The following is a 23,853-nucleotide window of genomic DNA, read 5'->3' on the forward strand; positions in this document are numbered from 1 at the left end:
GAGGGAGCTCCATGCTAATGCCCGTGTACTATTCCAACCCACATGATAGCTTTTGCAGGATTGAGCATGTTTTTATGCAAGTACATCATCTTCCACTAGTTCGCAAGATCTCTGTCCCTTCCCCACCATGGTCTGACCATGACCCGTTGGTCTTTCTTGTTTCCCTTTTGGGCCTTACCAAACGCCCCTTACATTGGCGGATTAATGAATCACTTTTGACTACTCAAGCCACCTGTCAGCATACCCAGTCTTCTATACAAACATACTTTGCTGACAACGTGGGCCCAGTTACTTCAGCTGTGTTCCCATGGGAGGCCTATGAGGCTATGGTTCATGGCCACATTATCCAGCTCTCTTCCTCGCATAAACAGAACAGGGAACATTGCATCACTGAACTTCATTCTCTCTTAGCGACAGCGAATGTACTTTGAAAGGCACTCCCTGCTGCAGCGCATAGGAGGGCTTGTGATACCCTGGCGATGGAAATTGGATCTCCTTTGCGCCTTTTGAGCTAAAAAGGCCTTAAGGTGGACCAAACACAAGTATTATACATGCACTGATAAACCTGGGCCTATGTTGGCCAAGAAACTGAACTCTGTGGGAAAACCGTATAGACCAGTTTGGCTTCGGACACGGACAGGGGGTCTTGCCTCCAATCCTCTACAGATCTTGTCTGGCTTCTCTGAGTTTCTTTTCTCATATATGCCAAGCCAGGCCCATTTCCCCTACATCAAACCGAACAGTTCTTTCGTGAACTGAACCTTCCTAAGCTTCCAGAAGGGGCTCACAATGCCCTTAATGCCAACATCTCAGAGGCTGAAGTTCTCTAGGCGATTAAATCTCTAAAAATCCCCCTATATATCCACCAACCACAGGCTGATATATTCTGCTGTCATGTCCTGGACACACTATGACATGATTATGCATTTCCTACATTTTAATGAAAATTCGCAGTGCCCTCCCCAAGATCATCCCAACCACAATAAATTGTATAAAATACGCCCCGTAATAAATTTATTTTCCAAACGATTTGCTGTATTGTTTGTCCCAGACCAAAATATATGTGCGGACGAATCCCTTATCCACTTTACTGGCTGGCTTTAGTTCAAACAATATATTCCCAGCAAGAGGGCCAAGTATGGGTTAAAATTGAATAAACTGTGTGATAGAGCCACTGGATATGTGTACACCTTCCATGTTTATGAAGGCAAAGACTCCCAGCTCCAGCCCCCTAATTGCCCAACATATAGCGGAACCAGTGGTGCAATTGTCTGGGAGCTGGCATACCCCCTGTTCAAAAAAGCGTATAATTTACAGTGGGGACGGAAAGTCTTCAGACCCACTTAAATTTTTCACTCTTTGTTATATTGCAGCCATTTGCTAAAATAATTTAAGTTCATTTTTTTTTTCTCATTAATATACACACAGTACCCCATATTGACAGAAAAACACAGAATTGTTGACATTTTTGCAGATTTATTAAAAAAGAAAAACTGAAATATCACATGGTCCTAAGTATTCAGACCCTTTGCTGTGACACTCATATATTTAACTCAGGTGCTGTCCATTCCTTCTGATCATCCTTGAGATAGTTCTACACCTTCATTTGAGTCCAGCTGTGTTTGATTATACTGATTGGACTTGATTAGGAAAGCCACACACTTGTCTATATAAGACTTTACAGCTCACAGTGCATGTCAGAGCAAATGAGAATCATGAGGTCAAAGGAACTGCCTGAAGAGCTGAGGGACAGAATTGTGGCAAGGCACAGATCTGGCCAAGGTTACCAAAAAATTTCTGCTGCACTTAAGGTTCCTAAGAGCACAGTGGCCTCCATAATCCTTAAATGGAAGACATTTGGGACGACAAGAACACTTCCTAGAGCTGGCCATCCGGCCAAACTGAGCTATCGGGGGAGAAGAGCTTTGGTGAGAGAGGTAAAGAAGAACCCAAAGATCACTGTGGCTGAGCTCCAGAGATGCAGTCGGGAGATGGGAGAAAGTTGTAGAAAGTCAACAATCACTGCTGCCCTCCAGCAGTCGGGGCTTTATGGCAGAGTGGCCCGACGGAAGCCTCTCCTGAGTGCAAGACACATGAAAGCCCGCATGGAGTTTGCTAAAAAATACCTGAAGGACTCCAAGATGGTGAGAAATAAGATTCTCTGGTCTGATGAGACCAAGATAGAACTTTGTGGCCTTAATTCTAAGCGGTATGTGTGGAGAAAACCGGGCACTGCTTATCACCTGTCCAATACAGTCCCAACAGTGAAGCATGGTGGTGGCAGCATCATGCTGTGGGGGTGTTTTTCAGCTGCAGGGACAGGATGACTGGTTGCAATCGAGGGGAAAGATGAATGCGGCCAAGTACAGGGATTGCTGGATTGCCACTGTAAATATTGGGACATCGACACATTTCTAATCTTTTTGGCTCTATAGACCACCACAATGGATTTGAAATGAAACGAACAAGATGTGCTTTAACTGCAGACCTTCAGTTTGTATATGTGCCTCCCACTTTTTAAGGGACCAAAAGTAATGGGGACAAATGGCTGCTCAGCTGTTCCATGGCCAGGTGTGTGTTATTCCCTCATTATCCCAGTTACAAGGAGCAGATAAAAGGTCCAGAGTTCATTCCAAGTGTGCTATTTGTGTTTGGAATCTGTTGCTGTCAACTCTCAATATGAGATCCAAAGAGCTGTCGCTATCAGTGAAGCAAGCCATCATTAGGCTGAAAAAACAAAACAAACCCATCAGAGAGATAGCAAAAACGTTAGGTGTGGCCAAATCAACTGTTTGGAACATCCTTAAAAAGAAAGAACGCACCGGTGAGCTCAGCAACACCAAAAGACCCGGAAGACCACGGAAAACAACTGTGGTGGATGACCGAAGAATTCTTTCCCTGGTGAAGAAAACACCCTTCACAACAGTTGACCATATCAAGAACACTCTCCAGAAAGTAGATGTATGTGTGTCAAAGTCAACAATCAAGAGAAGACTTCACCAGAGTGAATACAGAGGGTTCACCACAACAAACAACATCTAAAAAAGCCTTCACAGTTCTGGAACAACATCCTATGGACAGATGAGACCAAGATCAACTTGTACCAGAGTGATGGGAAGAGAAGAGTATGGAGAAGGAAAGGAACTGCTCATGATCCAAAGCATACCACCTCATCAGTGAAGCATGGTGGTGGTAGTGTCATGGCGTGGGCATGTATGGCTGCCAATGGAACCGGTTCTCTTGTATTTCTTGATGATGCTGACAAAAGCAGCAGGATGAATTCTGAAGTGTTTCAGGCAATATTATTTGCTCATATTCAGCCAAATGCTTCAGAACTCATTGGACAGCTCTTCACAGTGCAGATGAACAATGACCGAAGAATACTGCGAAAGCAACCAAAGAGTTTTTTAAGGGAAAGAAGTGGAATGTTATGCAATGGCCAAGTCAATCACCTGACCTGAATCCGATTGAGCATGAATTTCACTTGCTGAAGACAAAACTGAAGGGAAAATGCCCCAAGAACAAGCAGGAACTGAAGACAGTTGCAGTAGAGGCCTGACAGAGCATCACCAGGGATGAAACCCAGCTCCTGGTGATGTCTATGTGTTCCAGACTTCAGACTGTAATTGACTACAAAGGATTTGCAACCAAGTATTAAAGAGTGAAAGTTTGATGGATAATTGTTAATCTGTCCCATTACTTTTGGTCCCTTTAAAAAGTGGGAGGCACATATACAAACTGTTGTAATTCCTACACCGTTCACCTGATTTGGATGTAAATACCCTCAAATTAAAGCTGAAAGGCTGCAGTTTCTAGAGCCAAAAAGATTAGAATTGTGTCGATGTCCCAATATTTATGGACCTGACTGTATAACACTTTTTTGGACTTTATTTCAATGTGCTGTCCATTTATAACACAGTATTCTCATATCATCGCTGTTCATTATCTTTTGAAGCTACACACTTTTTCTTAAGATTATTTATAAGTTTGGTGTATTACTATCTGTGTCAGCTGCCACCCCACCACAGCGCAGAGATGCATCTTTTTTATTTCTATATTCAAGACATTCACAAACAAGCCGACGCAGTCCTAGACAGAGGAAGAGGGATATATACCCCTCACGCTCCTTCTACAAATGCAGGCTAGCCTCCAGCCAGCCTTCTAACTTGTAGTCAGAGTCTTCACTTGGAAATGCGATAACCCTAACTACTAAGACCTGAAGTGTGCCTTGGCCTAGCTGGTCAGTAAGCCTCAAAGAGGGCAAAAAAGACATGAAAGTAGGTGTGATATGAAAGCTTGATGGAAGGGCACGTAATATCAATCAGTCTAGTGAAGTAGTGAATCCCCGGATGACTTCAGTATAGGGTTCAGGTATGTATCAACTATAACAGGAGGAACGCCAGCGCCCCATGTACTTGAGGATATGAAAAAGGGGCCCCCTGTTTGGAACCAGCGAAAGCTGCCCCGATCCTAAACAAATGCACAGAAAATGGTTTTGAATTTGAGCCTAATTTGGCGAGTAAAGCTGAACATGAGAACAAACTGCTTGTAGTGAGAAGATGCGTGGGAAAAGAGAGCGAGAGCTGTCCAGAGGAACCACTGCGTAATGATTGGACACCAGTCACTGTCGTCCTTGTAAATAATACCACTGACCCCTGGCCTGTCTATGCTTTTTGTTGGGAAGTTGAGAGGGTGAGCCACAAAAATGGACGGACTATCGGGAGTTTGCAGGGGCCTAAAGTTCTGGACCCTGATAGATACACTTGATAGTGTTGGCGGATAAACCTTCCCACCCTTAGTACAAGGGGAGATTAAGTTGAGATAATGCATTGGCTGCAACATTGTGATTCGCACTGATAAACACTCCCAGGACGTGAAACCTGTACGTCAGGCCTGGCCATGTCAAAACCTACGCATGAAGGACATGATGAGAAGGGACCCCAAACTACCTTAATAATGGCTTTGACCAAACCATCCGTAAAAAAACAACCCAAAAAAAAAACACTGAGCTGCCTGGCCAACCGGGCCCCATGTGACTGTTAGTGCCAGCATTAGGCAAATAATGGACAATGCTGAATTATGCGCAAACTAGGGCAAACATAAAAACTCCCGGGGGCCAACTACACACATCCAAAGGTGTCTGAAAACCAGCTGAGTCAGCAGCGTCTGAAACACTCGAGAGACCTGCTCGTTGATTGTGGAATGAACATGGAGATGCCATTCCAGTCACATAGCAAGGGTTGTAGATCGGCAGTTAACTGCAAGGTTGTGCCACATCCTAAATTAAATATACAAAAAGAAAAAGGTTCCCCTAGTGGTGGATTTTAAAGGCACATGTAAGAAGGTGTAGAGAGAGTATGTATAGTATAAACAATAATTTATTAATTGGAAACGTAGTAAAAACATAAAGTGAACATATAACAATAATTTATGAGGAATGCGAATCGTGTACTAATACATACATACATTGTTGAAACCAATAATCTTGCATCCGACGCGTTTCGGAGTTACTTAGCCTCCTTCCTCGGGGGTGGATATAGGTTTACAGAAATTTCTATATTAAAGACAATGTATTAACAAAAGATGATAAGCATATAGGTATACATAACCATAAGAACATTTATATGCCATACTTTTCATTTTGTTTTCACTTACATTAACACTGTATAGGCTGACTTGGCATTCCAAAACAGTTAAAAACAGAGGCACTGACATTGTCTGTCTATCTAGCGTATTCCTGATTAAGGTAGATAGAAGTTCGTTATCGTATTATCAATGCTGTTACTTTATGTGTAACAGTAAAAAAATATATTATTACGTATGAATGTAGGTAGGTAATATTCTCTTCAAAAAATGAAGAAGGGCCCAAAGAAAGGGCGTAAAAAGGTTTAAAAAACCTGGGGCTCCACTGAGGCCGAGGGTGGGTCCTGCAAAAAAAGTAATAATGCAAATGTATAGTAACCGATCGTTTTAGTCATAAAATGTAAATGAACAAAATGAGATATTGATAAGGTAAGTAACCCATACCTGATAGTGGCTCAACAGATGGCTCAAAGGAGTACGTAATAGATAACTGATAGTGGCTTGATGGATATGTCTTGGATAGCTGAAGGTAGTAGCGGAAAAAAGGATATGAGGGTACAGTTACTTGGGTGAACGAACTCTTTAACTATATAATATTTAGAGCCGAAAGAATGTGTGGGTATCTAAAAAGCTAGTGCGGTTTGAATGAAACTGGACTGTCATTAGTTGACTATTATAATATATAGTATAGAAAATTAAGGTGGTTTGTAATGTGATTGGCTAATTAAGCCAGTCAGAGCAGACTATAAAGAGAGATCTAAATAAAGAAAAAAGTCGCAAAAATGGACAGACTATCGGGAGTTTGCAAGGGCCTGAAGTTCTGGACCCTGATAGATACACTTGATAGTGTTGGCGGATAAACCTTCCCCCTTGGTACAAGGGGAGATTAAGTCGAGATAATGCATTGGCTGCAACATTGTGATTTGCACTGATAAACACTCCCAGGACGTGAAACCTGTACGTCAGGCCTGGCCATGTCAAAACCTACGCATGAAGGACATGATGAGAAGGGACCCCAAACTACCTTAATAATGGCTTTGACCAAACCAGCCGTAAAAAAACAACCAAAAAAAAAAACCACTGAGCTCCCTGGCCAACCGGTCCCCGTGTGACTGTTAGTGCCATCATTAGGCAAATAATGGACAATGCTGAATTATGCGCAAACTAGGGCAAACATAAAAACTCCCGGCTGCCAACTACACACATCCAAAGGTGTCCGAAAACCAGCTGAGTCAGCAGCGTCTGAAACACTCGAGAGACCTGCTCGTTGATTGTGGAATGAACATGGAGATGCCATTCCAGTCACATAGGAACTTGTCCCAAGTGATGACTTTGGCCCGGAACTTCCAATTTGTGGGCAGCCAAGGGGACATTAGCTCAGAGCTGAAAGAGACTGCAGATCCCTGGGTGACGACCAGGGTCTTCTAACAGCAGGAAATCGTTTTTTGATGGCCTCCGTCCGCACCTCCAGAACCACGAGTACCGTTAGAGGGGAGCCAACCCGAGACCCTTGCAGCTGACCACTCTGCTAACGAAAAACCGGAAGTGACGCGATGACCTGTGAACCCCAAGAAATTACGTGTGTTCTTACTTTCTCATCTCTTCTTGTTCCTACGTAATTCAATGCACTCTTGGTATGTTTAGCCAGGAATTCTGAGATTCTTCTTCATGGCAAGCAGATGGAGAAGGGTTCTTATGTCGCTTTTAACCCAAGTGAGTGGAGAAAAGACCTGGAAGATCCTAAGCCTAAGGGGGGAGGGAATAGGAAAGCTTGTTTTTGAATAAGTGAAGTTGGTAAAAATCTTAAATAGTGAAAGACATTATGACATTGGGTGTCTGTTGATATTTTCCTGATCTGCTTCATAGTGCCTGCAGATGCAAATGTCAGTGTTTCAAAGCTCATTTGCTGCTTATCTTAAATATACAGTATAAATGCTTGAATATCCATAGCCTAGCCAAATGTTCACTTAAAATAAAAATAAAACTCATTTTTGGAAGGTCAACAGTGCTACTCCAGTTTATGAATTCTGTCATACCTTAAAATTAACATACATCAGGAAAGTTGGCTATGCATGTGTGACTGAGACTTATTTTTAAAGGTATAATAAAGGTGAATGTAGTTACCATATTTATCAGTGTATAACGCGCACAGGCGTATAACATGCACCTTAATTTTAAGAGGAAAGTTTCAGGAAAGAAACTTACATTTTAAATGAAGAACTTTGAAGCAAAATAAGGGTCAGTGCCCATTTGCAGCCTCTCCATTGCCCATCAATGCAGCCTGATCAGTGCCCATCTGCATCCTCTCTATTGTCTATCAATGCAGCCTGATTAGTGCCCATCTGCAACCTCTCTATTGCCCATCAGTGCAGCCTGATTTGTGCTCATCTGCAACCTCTCTATTGCCCATCAATGCAGCCTGATTAGTGCCCATCAGCACAGCCTCACCATTGCCGGATTACGCAGATGGATCTTGTGTTTATTCGTTGCTCAGTCACACACAATTCTGTCTATCTTATGAACCGTCCAGGAGGCAGAACACCGGTCCAATGCCGGGACATATGATGTGTAGCCTATGAGCCATCCAGGAGGCGAGACTGTGTGTGATTGAACGCAGAATAAACAGGAGATCCATCTGTGTAATCTGGCGGTGCTCGCCTCCCCCCCCCCCTCCCCCATATAACACCACCCCATAATTTTCCCTCTATTTTCATAAATACAGTATATATGAAACTGATAACTTTAATGGGTGTTTTTTCTTTTTTTTTTTTTTTCAGATGGCTCCCAAGATACAACCTAAATCTGAAATTATTTCCATTATTCCACAACCTCGAGGGAACCGAGCTGTTAAAGCCATCTTTCTTTTTATTTTTGTATGCCTTATCATTTTGTACTTTTATGGAAGTAACAATTACACTAGTAGTCAAGTTGTCTATGGCATGGCAATTCATTTCATAATCTCTCAAGCTTGGGAGTTTATTGTCAGTCTCTCTGAATTTTCTGAAGAGATCACTCATGTGCATACCAGGTAGTCACAGTAAATGATGCAGTAGTTACTATTTTTTACATTTCAGAATGGAAATCATTTAATTAGTTTCTGTGGCATGCTAGCGTAGTCATGAAATACCACATTTGGTCGGTGTGGTCTGGTCGGTCATCGGTGGTAACCCCCCCAGGAGGACAGCCGGGACATCAAAGCCCCACACTTACCCCATCTAGGAAGCGGGCGGGCAGCGTGTCTGGCAACTTTCTGCCTCCTCCTGTGGTGTGGATCATGGCACCTACTGCCGTGCATCCCCCTCCTCCTCCTCCTCGGCATCCAATAGGATCGCCTAACCTTTCAGCCAACCGGGAAACGGGTATCAGACCCGCCCTTCCTGATTGGCAGAGGGGCAATTCAGTGTTAGAAAAGTAAATATTCATTTGCTTTTCTAACACACCTGGGTGGTCTCCGAGCACAATGCTCTGCGCTCCGAGTCCACCCTATTTTGAAGCCTATTAGAGCCTATGGATCTAATCAGATGCTTAAAAAAAAAATCTGTCGCTGTAATTCATTCATTCTTTCCTCCCCCAAATCCCCCCAGCACAGTCTAGCCTGCAGATTTCTTTTTGCGCATTACTTACCTCCTTGCTGCAATGGTTCTGCTAGATCTGTCTGCCTTGCCTGAGCAACTTCACAGTTCTCTGAGCTCCTGTTTGCTACTACTTGTGTATCCTATGTCTGACTACTCATGTACAGATGGGCTTGTCTACCAACTGTGCTTGTCTGCTTCCTGTCCTGACCTCAGCTTGTCTCCTGGTCTTCCTATTGTCTCTTGCTGTTTGTACTCTACACATGCGAGTGGTTTCCGCATCCTCAGCTGGGGCTTAGACACCCTGGGGAACCCCAAGTTGGCGATCCACAATCGCTCACTACCACAGACGCTTGACACCCCAAAATCACTCTCCAGCACAAATCCCTCCCCCTCCAAACTCGCCCTTAGCAATCCAGCCCCCCTTCTCAATTTCACTCTCCTAGAAAAAATCCTCTTTCCCCCCAAATTCCACCTCCCCCAGCACAAATTATTCCTCTCAAATTTCATCTCTTAGCATAAATCCCACCTCCCAAAACCCCCCTTCTAGCACCAATCTTCTCACTCCAGCACCAATCTTAATTATACCCATCCCCCACCCCCTCCCAGGTCAGTCTGTCCCCCAGTACAGTCCTCAATTAATTTACAGACCTCAAATACAGCGCAGCTTGAGAGATTTTCTTCCTCCCAGGCTCCTCCTTTTGTGTGTGTCGTGTGACCAGTGAGAGCCTAAGAGGAATCCAGGGGAAGCTTCTCTTGGCTCTGAAGACAGGCAGCTGCAGCTGGCAGGGAGAGACGCTAGCTGCAGCAGCGGCTGCTGGGGATTATGGCATTTGAGACCTAGGGCACCTCACAGGAGATGTGGGGCAAGTGCCCTGGGTGCATGATGCTAGTGGGTGCCTCTGTTAATACTTCCCTACTCTATCTGAACCTAGAAAAAAAGCTTTTATGTTGAAATATACTTTAAGCATTACTGAAACGGTTTATTATTGGTAAACTAGTAGGGTTATTTCTGTTGAGCAGTAAAAGTCCTTAGCCTCTTGCCTTTTTTAAAGTTTTTTTTTTTCATCAATAGAAATCCCTTTATAGGTAATTCTACCTCACAGCTGTGTCAGTGGTTTTTTGTACTAGGAGTAAATATGAGGTGAATTCACTAATGATTTAGAGTTGAGGCATGATCAGGGTTCAGCAATGATAATATATACATTATAAACTTGATAGATTAGAAAACTAAGTCTCATACATCAAGCACTATAGCAAAGTGGGCACTAAAGAAACTGTCTGTACAAGTGGAAAATGCATGTGTACAGAGGCCCTTGCAATTGCACAAAATATGTTTTAATTTTTTTTAGTACAACTGCCTTAAAATTTATAGAAACCTTAGAGAGTGTTTGCATGTTTGTAAATTTAATTAGTAAAAATAATATGCAAGTATCTTTTATTTTCATAGGTATAATGGAGAATACCTGAGAGCATTTAAAGCAAGCTTCTGTATGAGAAACGTATACATTTTCATTTTTACCAGTGCTTTTTGCTATATCTTTTATGATGAAGATCTGTTGCAGCGATTCTCTTGTGTGATTAACCTGGTCATGCTGTTCCTATGTAATTTGTTGTGCAGGCTTTTTGGGCTTCAGGTATGGCAAGCAATATATTTATGTTTGTAAAAACTGAAAATTGTAGGATACCATTATTGTTTATTAATTATTTTCCAGCTATATAATAATGAATCTTGTGATATTCATATCTACTCATTCTCATGTTTAACCCTTTCACAACCAGAAGTAATTGATGGTTTGATACCCAAGACAAATTTGGCAGCATCAGCATGTATTGGTTAAGTTGACAATAACTCTATAATTAATAAAGTAAAAGTAAATGCGGCGCTACCTTCAAAGTTCTATAAAATAAATATGCTGATAAAGTAAAAGTGCTTATACTAGAAGTGCAATTACAGATAACTGCAAACAGCAGATAAATTCATGAAAAAAGAAAGAAGGAAAAAAACTAACATTTTACATCACCCTACTGGGTAATGAACCCAGATCACCAGTGCTGCAAATACTAAAAATACTAATAAATACAGATGAATATGCAAAAATACAAATAAACCATCCCTTTAACATATTTAGAATCAAAATTAACACTCCAATATCTGACACAGTCTAAAATACATGAATAAATGTTTTGTAAATAGGAATCTATCAATAAATGTTCATGAGGAAAGTTAAATTAAAGAGTTAGTTTTAATAAGTTGTGTACATATAAATGAATCCCAGTTGATAGAAGAATGTGAAACATACTGGGTGATGATCCAAGTGCAAAATGAACACAAAAACTCTTATGCCGTGTACACACGGTCGGAATTTCCGACAACAAATATTCAATGTGAGCTTGTTGTCAGAAAATCCGACCGTGTGTATGCTCCATCGGACATTTGCTGTCGGAATTTCTGACAACAAATGTTTGAGAGCTGGTTCTCAAATTTTCCAACAACAAAACTCAAAATTCCGAGCGTGTGTACAAAATTCCGACAAACAAAATTCCACGCATGCTCGGAATCAAGCAGAAGAGCACTGGCTATTGAACTTCATTTTTCTCGAGAATGTTTCCAGCACAATCCCATCACGCTGGTTCTCGGCGACAGGGTACTGTACATCTTGCGCTGGCTGCAATAGGAAAAACACATTTTCCTAATGCAGAGAGCGCTAAAGGGAATTCCCCTCTGGGAGCATACCAGGCCCTTAGGTCTGGTATGGATTCTAAGGGGAACCCCCTACGTAAAATCCATACCAGACCCTTATCCGAGCATGCAGCCTGGCCGGTCAGGAAAGGGGTGGGGACGAGGGAGCTCCCAAACCGCACCAGGCTGCATGCCCTCAACATGCCCTGCCCCCCCACCCCAAAGCACCTTGTACCCATGTTGATGAGGACAAGGACCTCTCCCCGACAACCCTGGCCGTTGGTTGTCGGGGTCTGCGGGCGGAGGGCTTATCGGAATCCGGGGGCCCCCTTTAACAAGGGGGCACCCAAATCCCGGCCCCCCACCCTATTCGAATGAGTATGGGGTACATCGTACCCCTACCCATTCACCTGGAGAAAGTGTCAATAAAAAAAACACACTAGACAGGTTTTTAAAGTAATTTATTAGGCAGCTCCGGGGGTCTTCTTCCGACTTTGGGGGTCTTCTTCCGACTTCGGGGGTCTTCTTCCGACTTCTCCGGCCTCTTCTCCCGGTGTCCAGTTCTTCTCCCGCCCTCCGGCCTCTTCTCCCGGTGTCCGGTTCTTCTCCCGCTCTCCAGTACTTCTGCCGGGCTCCTCCGCTATCTTCTGCTCTTTTGCCGCTCTTTTGCTAGCGGTGGCCCAGTCTTCTTCGTCGTCTTGTTCCCTCTCATCTTCTTCCGATGTTGACACGACGCTCTCTCCCGCTGTAATGCCGTGTGCGTGGTGCGCGAAGACTTATATAGGCATGGAGCGTGGTCACTGGGTGATGTCACCCTTGACCCCGCCCCTTATGACGCCACAGTCCCATCATGCCCCAGGACTGTGGCGTCATAAGGGGGCGGGGTCACCGGGTGACATCACCCGGTGACCATACCTATATAAGTCGTTGCGCACCTCGCACACGGCATTACAGCGGGAGAGAGCGTCGTGTATACATTGGAAGAAGAGAAGAGGGAACAAGACAACGGAGAAGACCGGGCCACCGATGGCAAAAGAGCGGCAAAAGAGCAGAAGATAGCGGAGGAGCTTGGCAGAAGAACCGGACACCGGGAGAAGAGGCCAGAGAGAGTGGAGAAGTCGGAAGAAGACCCCCCCGGAGCTGCCTAATAAATTATTTTAAAAACCTGTCTAGTGTGTTTTTTTTATTGACACTTTTTTTCCCCCAGGTGAATGGGTAGGGGTACGATGTACCCTATACTCATTCACGTAGGGTGGGGGGCCGGGATCTGGGGGCCCCCTTGTTTAAGGGGGCTCCCGGATTTCGATAAGTCCTCTGCCCGCAGACCCAAACAACCAACAGCCAGGGTTGTCGGGAAGAGGCCCTTGTCCTCATCAACATGGGTACAAGGTGCTTTGGGGTGGGGGGCCCGTAGGGTGCCCCCTTCCCCAAAGCGTTAACCCCCCATGTTGAGGACATGCGGCCTGGTATGGTCTGGGGGGGTGCTCGCTCGTCCCCACCCCCTTTCTTGACCGGCCGGGCTGTGTGCTCGGATAAGGGTCTGGTATGGATTTTGGGGGGGACCCCCATGCCGTTTTTTCGGCGTAGGGGGTTCCACTTAAAATCCATACCAGACCTAAGGGCCTGGTATGTTCCTGGAGGGGAACCCATGCTGTTTTTTTTATTTAAAATTTGGCGTGGAGTTCCCCCTCATGATTCATACCAAACACCTGTCAGCAATGCTTGTCGCTCATCGCGAAAGGAAAAAACACATTTTTCCTTCCCCGATGAGCGAGCCAGCTTGGCGCTGGCTCCCACGATGGGGCTCGCAGGTGTCAAATCTCGCCGATTACAGAAGTTGACCAAAGGGTGGCAGTAAAGAGCTGAAAAACCATATAATTTGGTGAAAATTGGATGAAAAAGTCCTTCCGTGTGTATGCTTAATTAGTTTAAGGCCAACGCCCTTTGTACAAAAATCCACGGGAACATTTGTACAAAGTCCTATCGTGTGTATGAGGCTTTAGGGGGGCTGCTGCACACAGAAGGTTATTTAGCTTAATGCATAGAATGTATTAATCTAAAAAACCTTCTGCCTTTAGAACCATTAAAGAGTTCATAAATGCCAGTAGTCTGCCAAGTAAAATAGGAGAGCTGGAAGCTTTGGTGCATAAAGAGAACTATGATTTAATTGGTATTGCTGAATCTTGGCTTCATTCTTCACATGAACAGGCTAGTAATATTCCTGGCTATGTTCTCTTTTGGAGAGGCAGGGTAAAACAAAAGAGTGGAGGTGTCTGTCGTTATGTGAGAGGTGAATTTCAAAGTGAGTGTAAAAGATTACCTTGTTGATGGAAAGTGTGATGATGCTAAAGCATTATGGATGGAACTGCATATGGGTGGGCATGCTTCAAAATTGATTATTAGAGTTTGTTACAGGCTACTCAGTGGTAATGAGGCGGTGGAGACTCCTGCTTGCACAGATAGAAAGGGCTGCAGAGGCTGGGACAGTGATAATAATGGGGGATTTTAACTACCCTGGAATTGACTGGAGTAATGGCACTGCTGGAACAGTAAAAGGGCAAAAATGTATAAACCAATTACAAGACAATTGTATGGTACAATTAATTGTGGCCCTAACTTGATGCTCTGCTGGACCTGTTAATCTCAGACTATGCCAAGTTTATTACCAATGTTCATGTAAAAGAACATCTGGGTAGCAGTGACCATAACATAATTTAATGTAAGTTGTAAATAACACACACACACACACACACACACACACACACACACTGGAAAGATAAAAACAAAATATATGCCCATCAGCAATAAGTTTAAAAGGCTAAAATAAAGCCTATGTGGCTCATGGCCAAAGTTAAAATAGCTATAAACAATAAAAGAGCATTTAAAAAATATAAAAATGAAGCAACACTATCATTATTTAAAAGTTACAAAGAATATAACAGAATATGTAAAAAGGTAACAGAGGCTGCAAAAATTCAAAACCAACGTCAGGTTGCAAAAGAGAGTAGAACAAACCCCCGAAAATTCTTCAACTATATTAACAGTAAAAAGGTCAGGTGCAAGAATGTAGGCCCTTTACTAGATCATTTTGAGTTGGAACTGGGGACATGGAGAAGGCAAATTTATTAAAGGAGAAGTAAAGCCAAAGCTTTTTTGGCTGTACTTCTCCTATGGATCACAGGAATGACTTCACAGAGCCGTTCCAGGCTCTGAAAAGATCCACCAGATGCCTGGACCAGCAGCTGGCTCAGCCTCTCAGCGAGATCCTGAGAGGCTGAGCCAGCTGCTCCTGTCCCCTCCACAGCACAGCGCTCTGCAACCTGAATACCGAGAGCTGAGCGATCAGTGGTGTTTGATCAATTAGTTCTCGGTCTTCTAATTGGCGGAGGACAGATGCAGCATCGGATCAATGCTGCATCCACCTAAGTGAGTATAATTTTTTTTTTTTCTTAAATCAATACTTCTCTTTTAAATACCTTCTTCAACTCTGTGTTGGGGAAGCTCAAGTCCTCAAAGAGGATAGTATTGACATAGCCCCAAATGATCTACAATGGCTCAAAACTGACATGGTCCAAAAAAATTTAGACAAAATAAAGGTGAATAAAGCACTTGGATCAGATGGCTTACATCCAAGGGTCCTCTCTGTTATATCTAAGCCATTGTTTCTAAATTTTAGAGACTCTTTAATGACTGGCATAGTACCACTGGATTGGCGTAAGGCCAATGTAGTGCCTATTAATTAAAAAGGGATCAAAGTCTTTACTAAGTAACTACAGTCAGGGAGATACTGGAGAGTTTAATCAAATAACACAGAAGAGTTTTTTGCTAGAAAATAATTTTAAGCAGTCAGCATAGATTCACGAAAGACTGAGGTTGTCAAACAATTCTGATTTCCTTTTATGAGGAAGAAAGCAAAAACTTAGCCAAAGGAGTGGCTGTGGACATAGTGGAGCTGATTTACTAAACCTGCAAAATCTGGTGCAGCTCTGCATAGAAACCAATCAGTAGAGTTGGACCAAACACCCCTGGTTTTATTCATGCCAGAACTCTCAAGCATCACAAAAGTTCGGACCCGAACTCCAAACCCTATTAAAGTCTATGGGACCCGAACTTGAAAAATCAAAAGTGCACATTTTGAAGGCTTATATACAAGTTATTAGCCATAAAAAGGGTACGGGGCCTGGGTACTGCCCTGGGGGATATGTATCAACGCAATTTTTTTTTTTTAAATAATGTTTTTACAGGAGCAGTGATTTTAATGATGCTTAAAGTGAAACGATAAAAATTAAAAATTCCTTTAAATATAGTGCCTGGGGGGTCCCCTTAGTCTGTCTGTAAATTGGTGCATCTGTACCACGTATAGAACCTGCTGCAGCAAAACTGATATTTACAAAGAAAAAAAATGACATTTAAATTGCCGACAATACAATACCATTTCTGGCAATAGAAAAGTGTAAAAAAAAGTGTGTGGGGGTTCCCCCCAATCCATACCAGGCCCTTTGGGTCTGGTATATATCTTAAGGGGAGCCCTATGCCAAAATTTAAAATGCGTGGGGACCCCCTAAAATCCATACAAGACCCTTATCTGAGCATGCAGCCTGGCAGGCCAGAAAAGGAGGGGGTGGACGAGCGAGCACCCCCCCTCCTGAACCATACCAGGCCACATGCCCTCAATATTGGAAGAGGGTGCGTTGGGGCAGGGGGCTCTTCCCCCTCACCCCAGAGCACCTTGTTCCCATGTTGATGGGGACAAGGGCCTCTTCCCGACAACACTAAGCTGTGGTTGTGGGGTTCTGCGGGCAGGGGGCTTATCATCCCCCCATGTGAATGAGTATGGGGTGTACATAGTACCACTACCCATTTACCAAAAAAGTGTCAAAAATGAATAAAACACACAGTTTTTGACAATTCCTTTATTAAAAAATAAAACATTGTCCCCTGATGTAGATCCATCGCCAATTACGACGCCTGCTGCCACCGTGGAATGAATGGATCTACATCAGGGGACATTATTTTTTTATTTTTGTATAAAGGAATTGTCAAAAACTGTGTCTGTGTTTTTTTTTTTCTTGACACTTTTTTTTGGTGAATGGGTATGGGTATAATGTACCTTTACTCATTCACATGGGGGGGCTGGGACCTGGGTCCCCCTTGTTGAAGTGGGCTTCCAGATTCCAATCAGACCCCCACAACTACAGCACCCCCCATGTTGAGGGCATGTGGCCTGGTATGGCTCAGGAGGGGGGCGCTCGCTCGCCCCCCGCCTTCCTGGCCTGTCAGGATGCATGCTTGGATAAGGGTCAGGTATGGATTTTGGGGGGACCCCACACCATTGTTTTAAAAATGTTGGCATGGGGGTTCCCCTCAAAATCCATACTAGACCTAAGAGTCACGCCGTGTTTTTTTGGGGGTTTTTTTACATTTTGGGGGGATTCCCCTTAAAATCCATTTTTTTTATTCAGCTGTCAGCGGGGAAGCCCGTTGACAGCTGATGACTTCCCGGCTTCCCGGCCTGCTCCTTAACAACTAGCTATTCACTGTGGCCTGACTGGGCAAAGCTTTGCCCAATCAGGGCTTAGAATGCATTGTGCAGCGAACATCCTGCCGAGTGCACGGCAAATTCAGGTGTTCACCGAATGAGCGAACAGGCAATGTTCGGGCCAAACTTTAGCTCAGCTCGAACTGTTCGTCCAACTCTACCAATCATCTTCCAGGTATTTTTGTCAAAGCTTAAATGAACAAGCTGAAGTTTTGCCGTGTACACACGAGCAGACTTTCGACAGACTGAATCACGTCAGACTTTTCAACGGACTTACGATGGAGTTCCGATGGAGTTCCACCGAAACTGACTACACACGATCACACCAAAGTCCGACCGTCTAGTACACGGTGACGTATACCAGGTCCGGCGAGACTATAAAAAGGAAGTGCAATAGCTTGTGAGCCACCCTTTGGGCCCCTTCTGCTAATTTCATGTTTACCTCGTGTTAGTAGACGTTTAGTGAGAGACGATTCGCGCTTTTCAGACTCGTGTTTTTCAGATCATTTAACTGTTGTTCAGTTTGTGCTTGTGAGGTTTGTATCTGCATTTTAGTGCGTGTAGTTCACATTGGTTTATTCAGTGTGTTCTTGTCCGCTCGTTGCTGATTTTCAGCTCGCTCTTCACAGGCCTTGCTGTTCTTTAGTGCATTCTGTTAAGTTCGTTCTGACCAGCCGACCGTTTTGAAGCCATATTGCGTGTACATACTCGTCGTAGAGTTCCTGCTTTGCTTGGGATTGGTGTTGGGGTTCATTCTTTAACCCAAGTTCAGTCCATGAACAGGGTGGGGAGGAGTTCATGGATGAAAAATTGGTTGCTCCAGCGTGACCAATTCTCTCACATGCCTTTGCTTTGTGAGATCCGTGAGAATAATCCTGACGATTTCAGGAACTTTCTCAGGATGACGGACCACGTTTTTCACCGCTTGTTGGCTTTACTGACCCCTTATATCAGCAGGCAGGATACCTGCATGAGGCAAGCCATCAATCCGGAGCAGAGGCTAGTTGCCACGTTGCTGTACTTGGCGACTGGGAGAAGCCTGCAGGACCTCAAGTTCTCGACAGGCATCTTCCCCTAGGCTCTGGGGATCATTTATCCCAGAGACCTGTTCTGCCATCATTCAGGTCCTGCAGAAGAACTATATTAAGGTAAGATGTATTCTTTAACATCACATTTTATTGTATTTAATGTTTTCTAATGTATTGTATTTCTTTCCTCAATCCCTAATTACCATGATTGCAATATGCTGTGAATGTCCCCTTTGTCCTCATGCATGCTGGAAGGTTGTAATGCTCCTTTTTTGTCCTTCATGCATATTTGCCTTCACTAACCTCCCCAGCATGCTATGCTGGGCCTATATCCACCTAGTCTAGTCACTTAACAATGTATTTTGTCAGCTCCATTGTAGTGCTTTAGCCTAAACACCCCCTTAAAATGTGTCCAAATGGTCTGTGTGTCCTTAAATTAATTTATAACCCCCCTCCACCTAAAATGTGTCCAAATGGTCTGTGTGTCCTTAAATTAATTTATAAGCCCCCCTTCCCCCTAAAATTTGTCCAAATGGTCTGTGTGTCCTTAAATTAATTTATAACCCCCCCCTAAAATGTGTCCAAATGGTCTGTGTGTCCTTAAATTTATTTATAAGCCCCCCCCCCCAAATGTGTCCAAATGGTCTGTGTGTCCTTAAATTAATTTTATAAGCCCCCCTCTAAAATGTGTCCAAATGGTCTGTGTGTCTTTAAATTAATTTATAAGCTCCCCTCCCCATAAAATGTGTCCAAATGGTCTGTGTGTCCTTAAATTAAATTATAAGCCCCCCCTAAAATGTGTCAAAATGGTCTGTGTGTCCTTAAATTAATTTTATAAGCCCCCCTCTAAAATGTGTCCAAATGGTCTGTGTGTCCTTAAATTAATTTATAAGCCCCCCTCCCCCTAAAATGTGTCCAAATGGTCTGTGTGTCCTTAAATTAAATTATAAGCCCCCCTAAAATGTGTCCAAATGGTCTGTGTGTCCTTTAATTTATAAGCCCCCCCAAAAAATTTTATCAGTGGGCCATCAGAGGGGGTGAGGAATCTGATAAGTGGGCCTTATATTTTAGTCTTTAAATAATACTTAAAATAAATGTTATACTGATGTTGGGCAAGAATTTTTTTGTGTAATGTGCTTGCAATGTTATGTGCAAAAGTACTTTTTTTTTTTCCCTGTTTGACTCCCCAGTTTCCTTCAATGCCACAGGAATGGCATCCCCAACTGTGGAGGGGCTATAGATGGGAAGCACGTCCACATGGTGCCACCACCCCATTCGGGGGTCATACTATTTTAACTATAAGGGGTTTAATAGTATTGTGTTAATGGCGGTGGTATCGGCACAATATGAATTTCTGTATGTGGACGTGGGGAAGAATGGCCAGATGTCGGATGGAGGAGGACTCCCCTTTATTTTCATTGCAGATGAAGCCTTCAGTCTGGACGAGTCCCTGATGAGGCCATTCCCCCAAAGGACCCTCACCCCTGAAAGGGGGGGTTTTTAACTACTGGCTGGCCAGAGCGAGAAGAGTTGTGGAGAATGGCTTCGGGATAATGGCCAGCTGGTTCCGCCTGTTTCAGACAGCAATCCACATGGCGGACTACAAACTTGATCACATTGTCCTAGCATGCTGCATCCTGCACAATTTTTTATGCAAAAATTCAAGAAATTATCTTGCATCAGTTGGGCCTGAGGCCGGACTTACAGAGAATCCTCTGACGGCCTGGATACTGGCCGTACTGGCTTGGCCCCCCAAAGCACTCGTGAAATTCTGGATAAATATGTTAATTTTTTTACGGGTAGGGGGGCCATTGCAATGCCAGACAATGTCTAATTTTTATGAATAAAAAATAATGATCAAATAACATCTAGAAATGTATTTATTGCTTGCCTTTCTTTTTGTAGTGCACTTACACTTGTAGTGCCAAGTGTATTTTCCTTTAGTAAATAAGCCCAATTGTCACTGTAAACGCCAAATAACTTAAAACTGGTATTGAGCATTGAAAGAAGAAGCCACACATTGTTGATTCGCAAACTTTTTAATCTGTGCACATTCACATGTGCGTTTATAAAAAATTTTTTAGAAAATATATATTTATTTTTTAACAATATGGGGTTTTTTGGGTTTTCTTTTTTGGTTTTAAAAAAACTTTTTTTTGTTTTTTTGTTTTTACAAACAGGCATTTTTTTTTATATATAAAAATAGGCTTTTTTACAAAATTTGGCTTTTAACATTTTTAAAGAGTCAAAGCCCAGAATGGGGTCAGAAAAAAAGGAAATGAAGAACATGATCAATGTTTTTTTGGGGAAAAAGGGATTAGATTCTCCTCAAAACATCGATCATGTTCTTCATTTCCTGCTGCATATTATCCAGCCGATTGCGCATGATGTCAAGGCTATTGCGCATGGCATCAATCTCCCCATTCCAGGCCATGATCTGGACAATCCGTCTTTGAGCGCTGTCCGTTGTAAATGCTTCCCCTTCCACAACCAGCACATCACCTAAAATTGATGAAAAAACATGTATTTAGAAATATGCAGGCATACATAGATTACCTGAAGCTGGGGTGTCAGACACTCACCTGGTGGGGTGCACATCTCGCCCACTTCCTCCACCTCTCCTTCGTCCACCTCTCCTTCCTCCACATCCTCGGGGGGGCGCTGGCGCTTGGAAATGGTTCCGCCACCTCCCCTTCCACAACATCACCTAAAATTGATGAAAAAACATGTATTTAGAAATATGCAGGAATACATAGATTACCTGAAGCTAGGGTGTCAGACACTCACCTGGTGGGGTGCCCATGTTACCCACTTCCTCCACCTCTCCCTTCTCAACATGTCCCACAGGTGTCCCACACTAGTGCTCCTGAGTCCAGATGTGTAAACAGCTGCTGAGTGTCCTCTCCTTACATTCCACTGAATGAAGTTTGCTATTCATTCTAGTTTCAAAGACATCTAGACAACAATGTCCTAAACTACTTTTAATAAGACAAATTGCCAAGACCAAAATGCTGTTTAAACCTTGTATCAACTACATACACCGTATATATTTTCAAACGGAGTTTCCTATGAACAATGTTTCCTACGAATAATTTGTGTGTATATGAACATGAAAGTAGCCATTTAAATCTGTACAACAGTAAAGAAAAGCACATGAAGCAGCATGCAAGTTAATAATCATGTCAGGTCACCTGAGACCAGGTGACAGATGCACTCCGTGGAAGTCAGGAGTGCACCGCTAAGGTAGTGGACCCTAGGACTGACTGCTGTCGATTGAACCCTGGCAGGTTCAGGAAGCAGGTCTACTGGAACACTGACACAGATCCCACTGGGAGCTAGAGCATAGATTCCCCAGGGAGTGGAGTCTAAGAGCCAGCAGGTGTTCACCAGAGCCTCTAGTGGTGAGGATGGACTGCGCTGCAGTCTGGCTCCAGGTCGCGGCCCCCAGGGTCTCACAGCTCACGCTCACGGTAGACTACAGGAGAAGAGGTAGGAGGCAGCAGGCTGGAACAACAAGGAAAGTAAGGGATAAGCCAAATGTCGGGGCGACTAGCAGACAAGGATAAACATAACACGCCAAAGGTCAGGGTCACAAGCAGACAGGGATAGTCGAGAACAGGCCAAGGTCGGTAACTAGAATCAGAGGTAGGAGACACATCAAATACACACGAAAGCTAACACACAATGGTTGATCAGCAAGGTTGGCTTGCAATGCCCAGGTTAATATTGTGTTACTAATTAGAGACCAGGGTGGGCAGATTATTTAAACAGTCAGGTGAGGGTGGCTGGCTGGCCTCTACAGGTGAACACAGAAGGAAAGGTGAGCTGACAGACACACATTACTGCATAACCATGACAAATCAGAATAGGAACACACGACAAGTACTTACTTTTTTTGAAGAACTTTCTTTATTCTTCTGTACTGATCCGGCACCCTCAATTTAAGTTCGGACCAGCGTTTCCTCAATTGGTGTTTAGAGTGTCGTACCCCAAAATTCTGATGCAGGGTCTTCACTACTTTGGACATGATTTTGACCTTGCACAAAATCATGTACACCCAGACCTTTGGCTGGGTGTACGGTCCATGCTTCCCATCATAGTCGTTCCTCCGCAAGATGTACACCATCTCCACCATCTCTTCAAAGGCCATATTGGAGGCCTTAAATCTCCTCTTCCCGGATCGGGACTGTCACGGAACGCCCCACACTCCGCTTGAGTGCTTCCGTCATATACCGCTTCTAAGTTCTGGAACACGAGTCCAATGGATCTGGCCATAGGAACCCCAAGAACTAGACAACACCAGTCTTGGAGTACATCAGAACTACCTTTATTTTGAGATCTCACAGACCTTTATACAGCAGGGATGACTCAAAGCTAACCTAATTAACATGACCTAATTTACTACAAAATGTACCCAGACCAGATGACAGTCTTGTGGGCACCGAGCTTCACACATTAATACAATTAACAATACAAACAACAATCTCCCCCCTCCTCAGCTTAGACCATTCGTCTATTAGCCAGTGCTGGTGGCTAATGTGATCAGCTCTCTCAATTAACATAAACACATGTTGATAACACCAGCATCTCCTCACAGGATGTGTCCCAACAGAATGAATCAGTCTTATCAGCAGGGGGCTGCTGGAGGAATCCCCCCTCCCTCTTCAGGGACACAAATCTACAGTAAGGAGTCCCCATACAATATATACATGACTGAGTCCGATTAATACAGTTCAGACTGGATTTCTCATTCACCTCAAATGCTAGGGCCCATAATCGGTGGGCAACAGGCTTGCATACAGTCCTCTCCAACAGCCTCTGCTCCGGCCAGGTCCGTGACATTTCTCCCCTTTCGGCAGGAGACTAACACAGGAGGAGACCCCAGACGGGTTGACTCCGAAGTTAGTCCATAGTTCCAGTCCTCTACTGCCTGTACCCACACAGTACCCCAAACAAATTATTCCAAACAGTGTATTACTCACCCAGCCATCCTCTGCCTCTCTCAGAGAACATATCTGTCGCTGGGGAGAAGACAGGGGGACTGGGCTCACTCCATCCTGCTGTTGGGGATCTGGGCCGACTGCCCAGCATCCCTGGGGTATACAGGTGGGGACTGAAGCCCCATCAACCGACACCAGATCAAGCTGCAGTTGTGAGGTGATGACTGCATTCTCTCCTTGGATCCTGATCTGCAGCTCGCGATAGACTGCCACCTCCTCACCTTGGGCCTCCACAATTGCTGCAGGTGTGGGGCAGAGGTCTTGGACCCTCTGTCCGGTTGCCAGCACTTCTGCTGGGGGTTTGCCAGGTGGTTCCTCCTCTACAGAAACGTCTATTAAATCCCCAGTCTCTGGAATTGGTAAAAGTGTGGGACAGAGGTCTTGGACCCTCTGTTCAGTTACCAGATCTTCAGCTGGAGAAGTTTGTTTTAACTCCATAGATGCTGCT

At 43.9% G+C, this 23,853-nt stretch overlaps 1 protein-coding gene across 2 annotated transcripts in view; it reads left to right on the forward strand.

Annotated features, from left to right (window-relative positions):
* Window positions 1-23,853, forward strand: part of STING1 (stimulator of interferon response cGAMP interactor 1) — a 239,718-nt gene that overhangs the window by 2,819 nt on the left and 213,046 nt on the right. For both annotated transcript variants that reach the window (XM_073620792.1, XM_073620793.1), the window contains exons 2-3: window positions 8,361-8,611; window positions 10,606-10,792. In XM_073620792.1, the coding sequence (XP_073476893.1) occupies window positions 8,361-8,611; window positions 10,606-10,792 (438 nt within the window). The remainder of the gene's footprint in view (window positions 1-8,360; window positions 8,612-10,605; window positions 10,793-23,853) is intronic.

The sequence above is a fragment of the Aquarana catesbeiana genome, linkage group LG03 (genome assembly GCF_042186555.1).
Source record: "Aquarana catesbeiana isolate 2022-GZ linkage group LG03, ASM4218655v1, whole genome shotgun sequence".
NCBI lineage: Eukaryota > Metazoa > Chordata > Amphibia > Anura > Ranidae > Aquarana > Aquarana catesbeiana.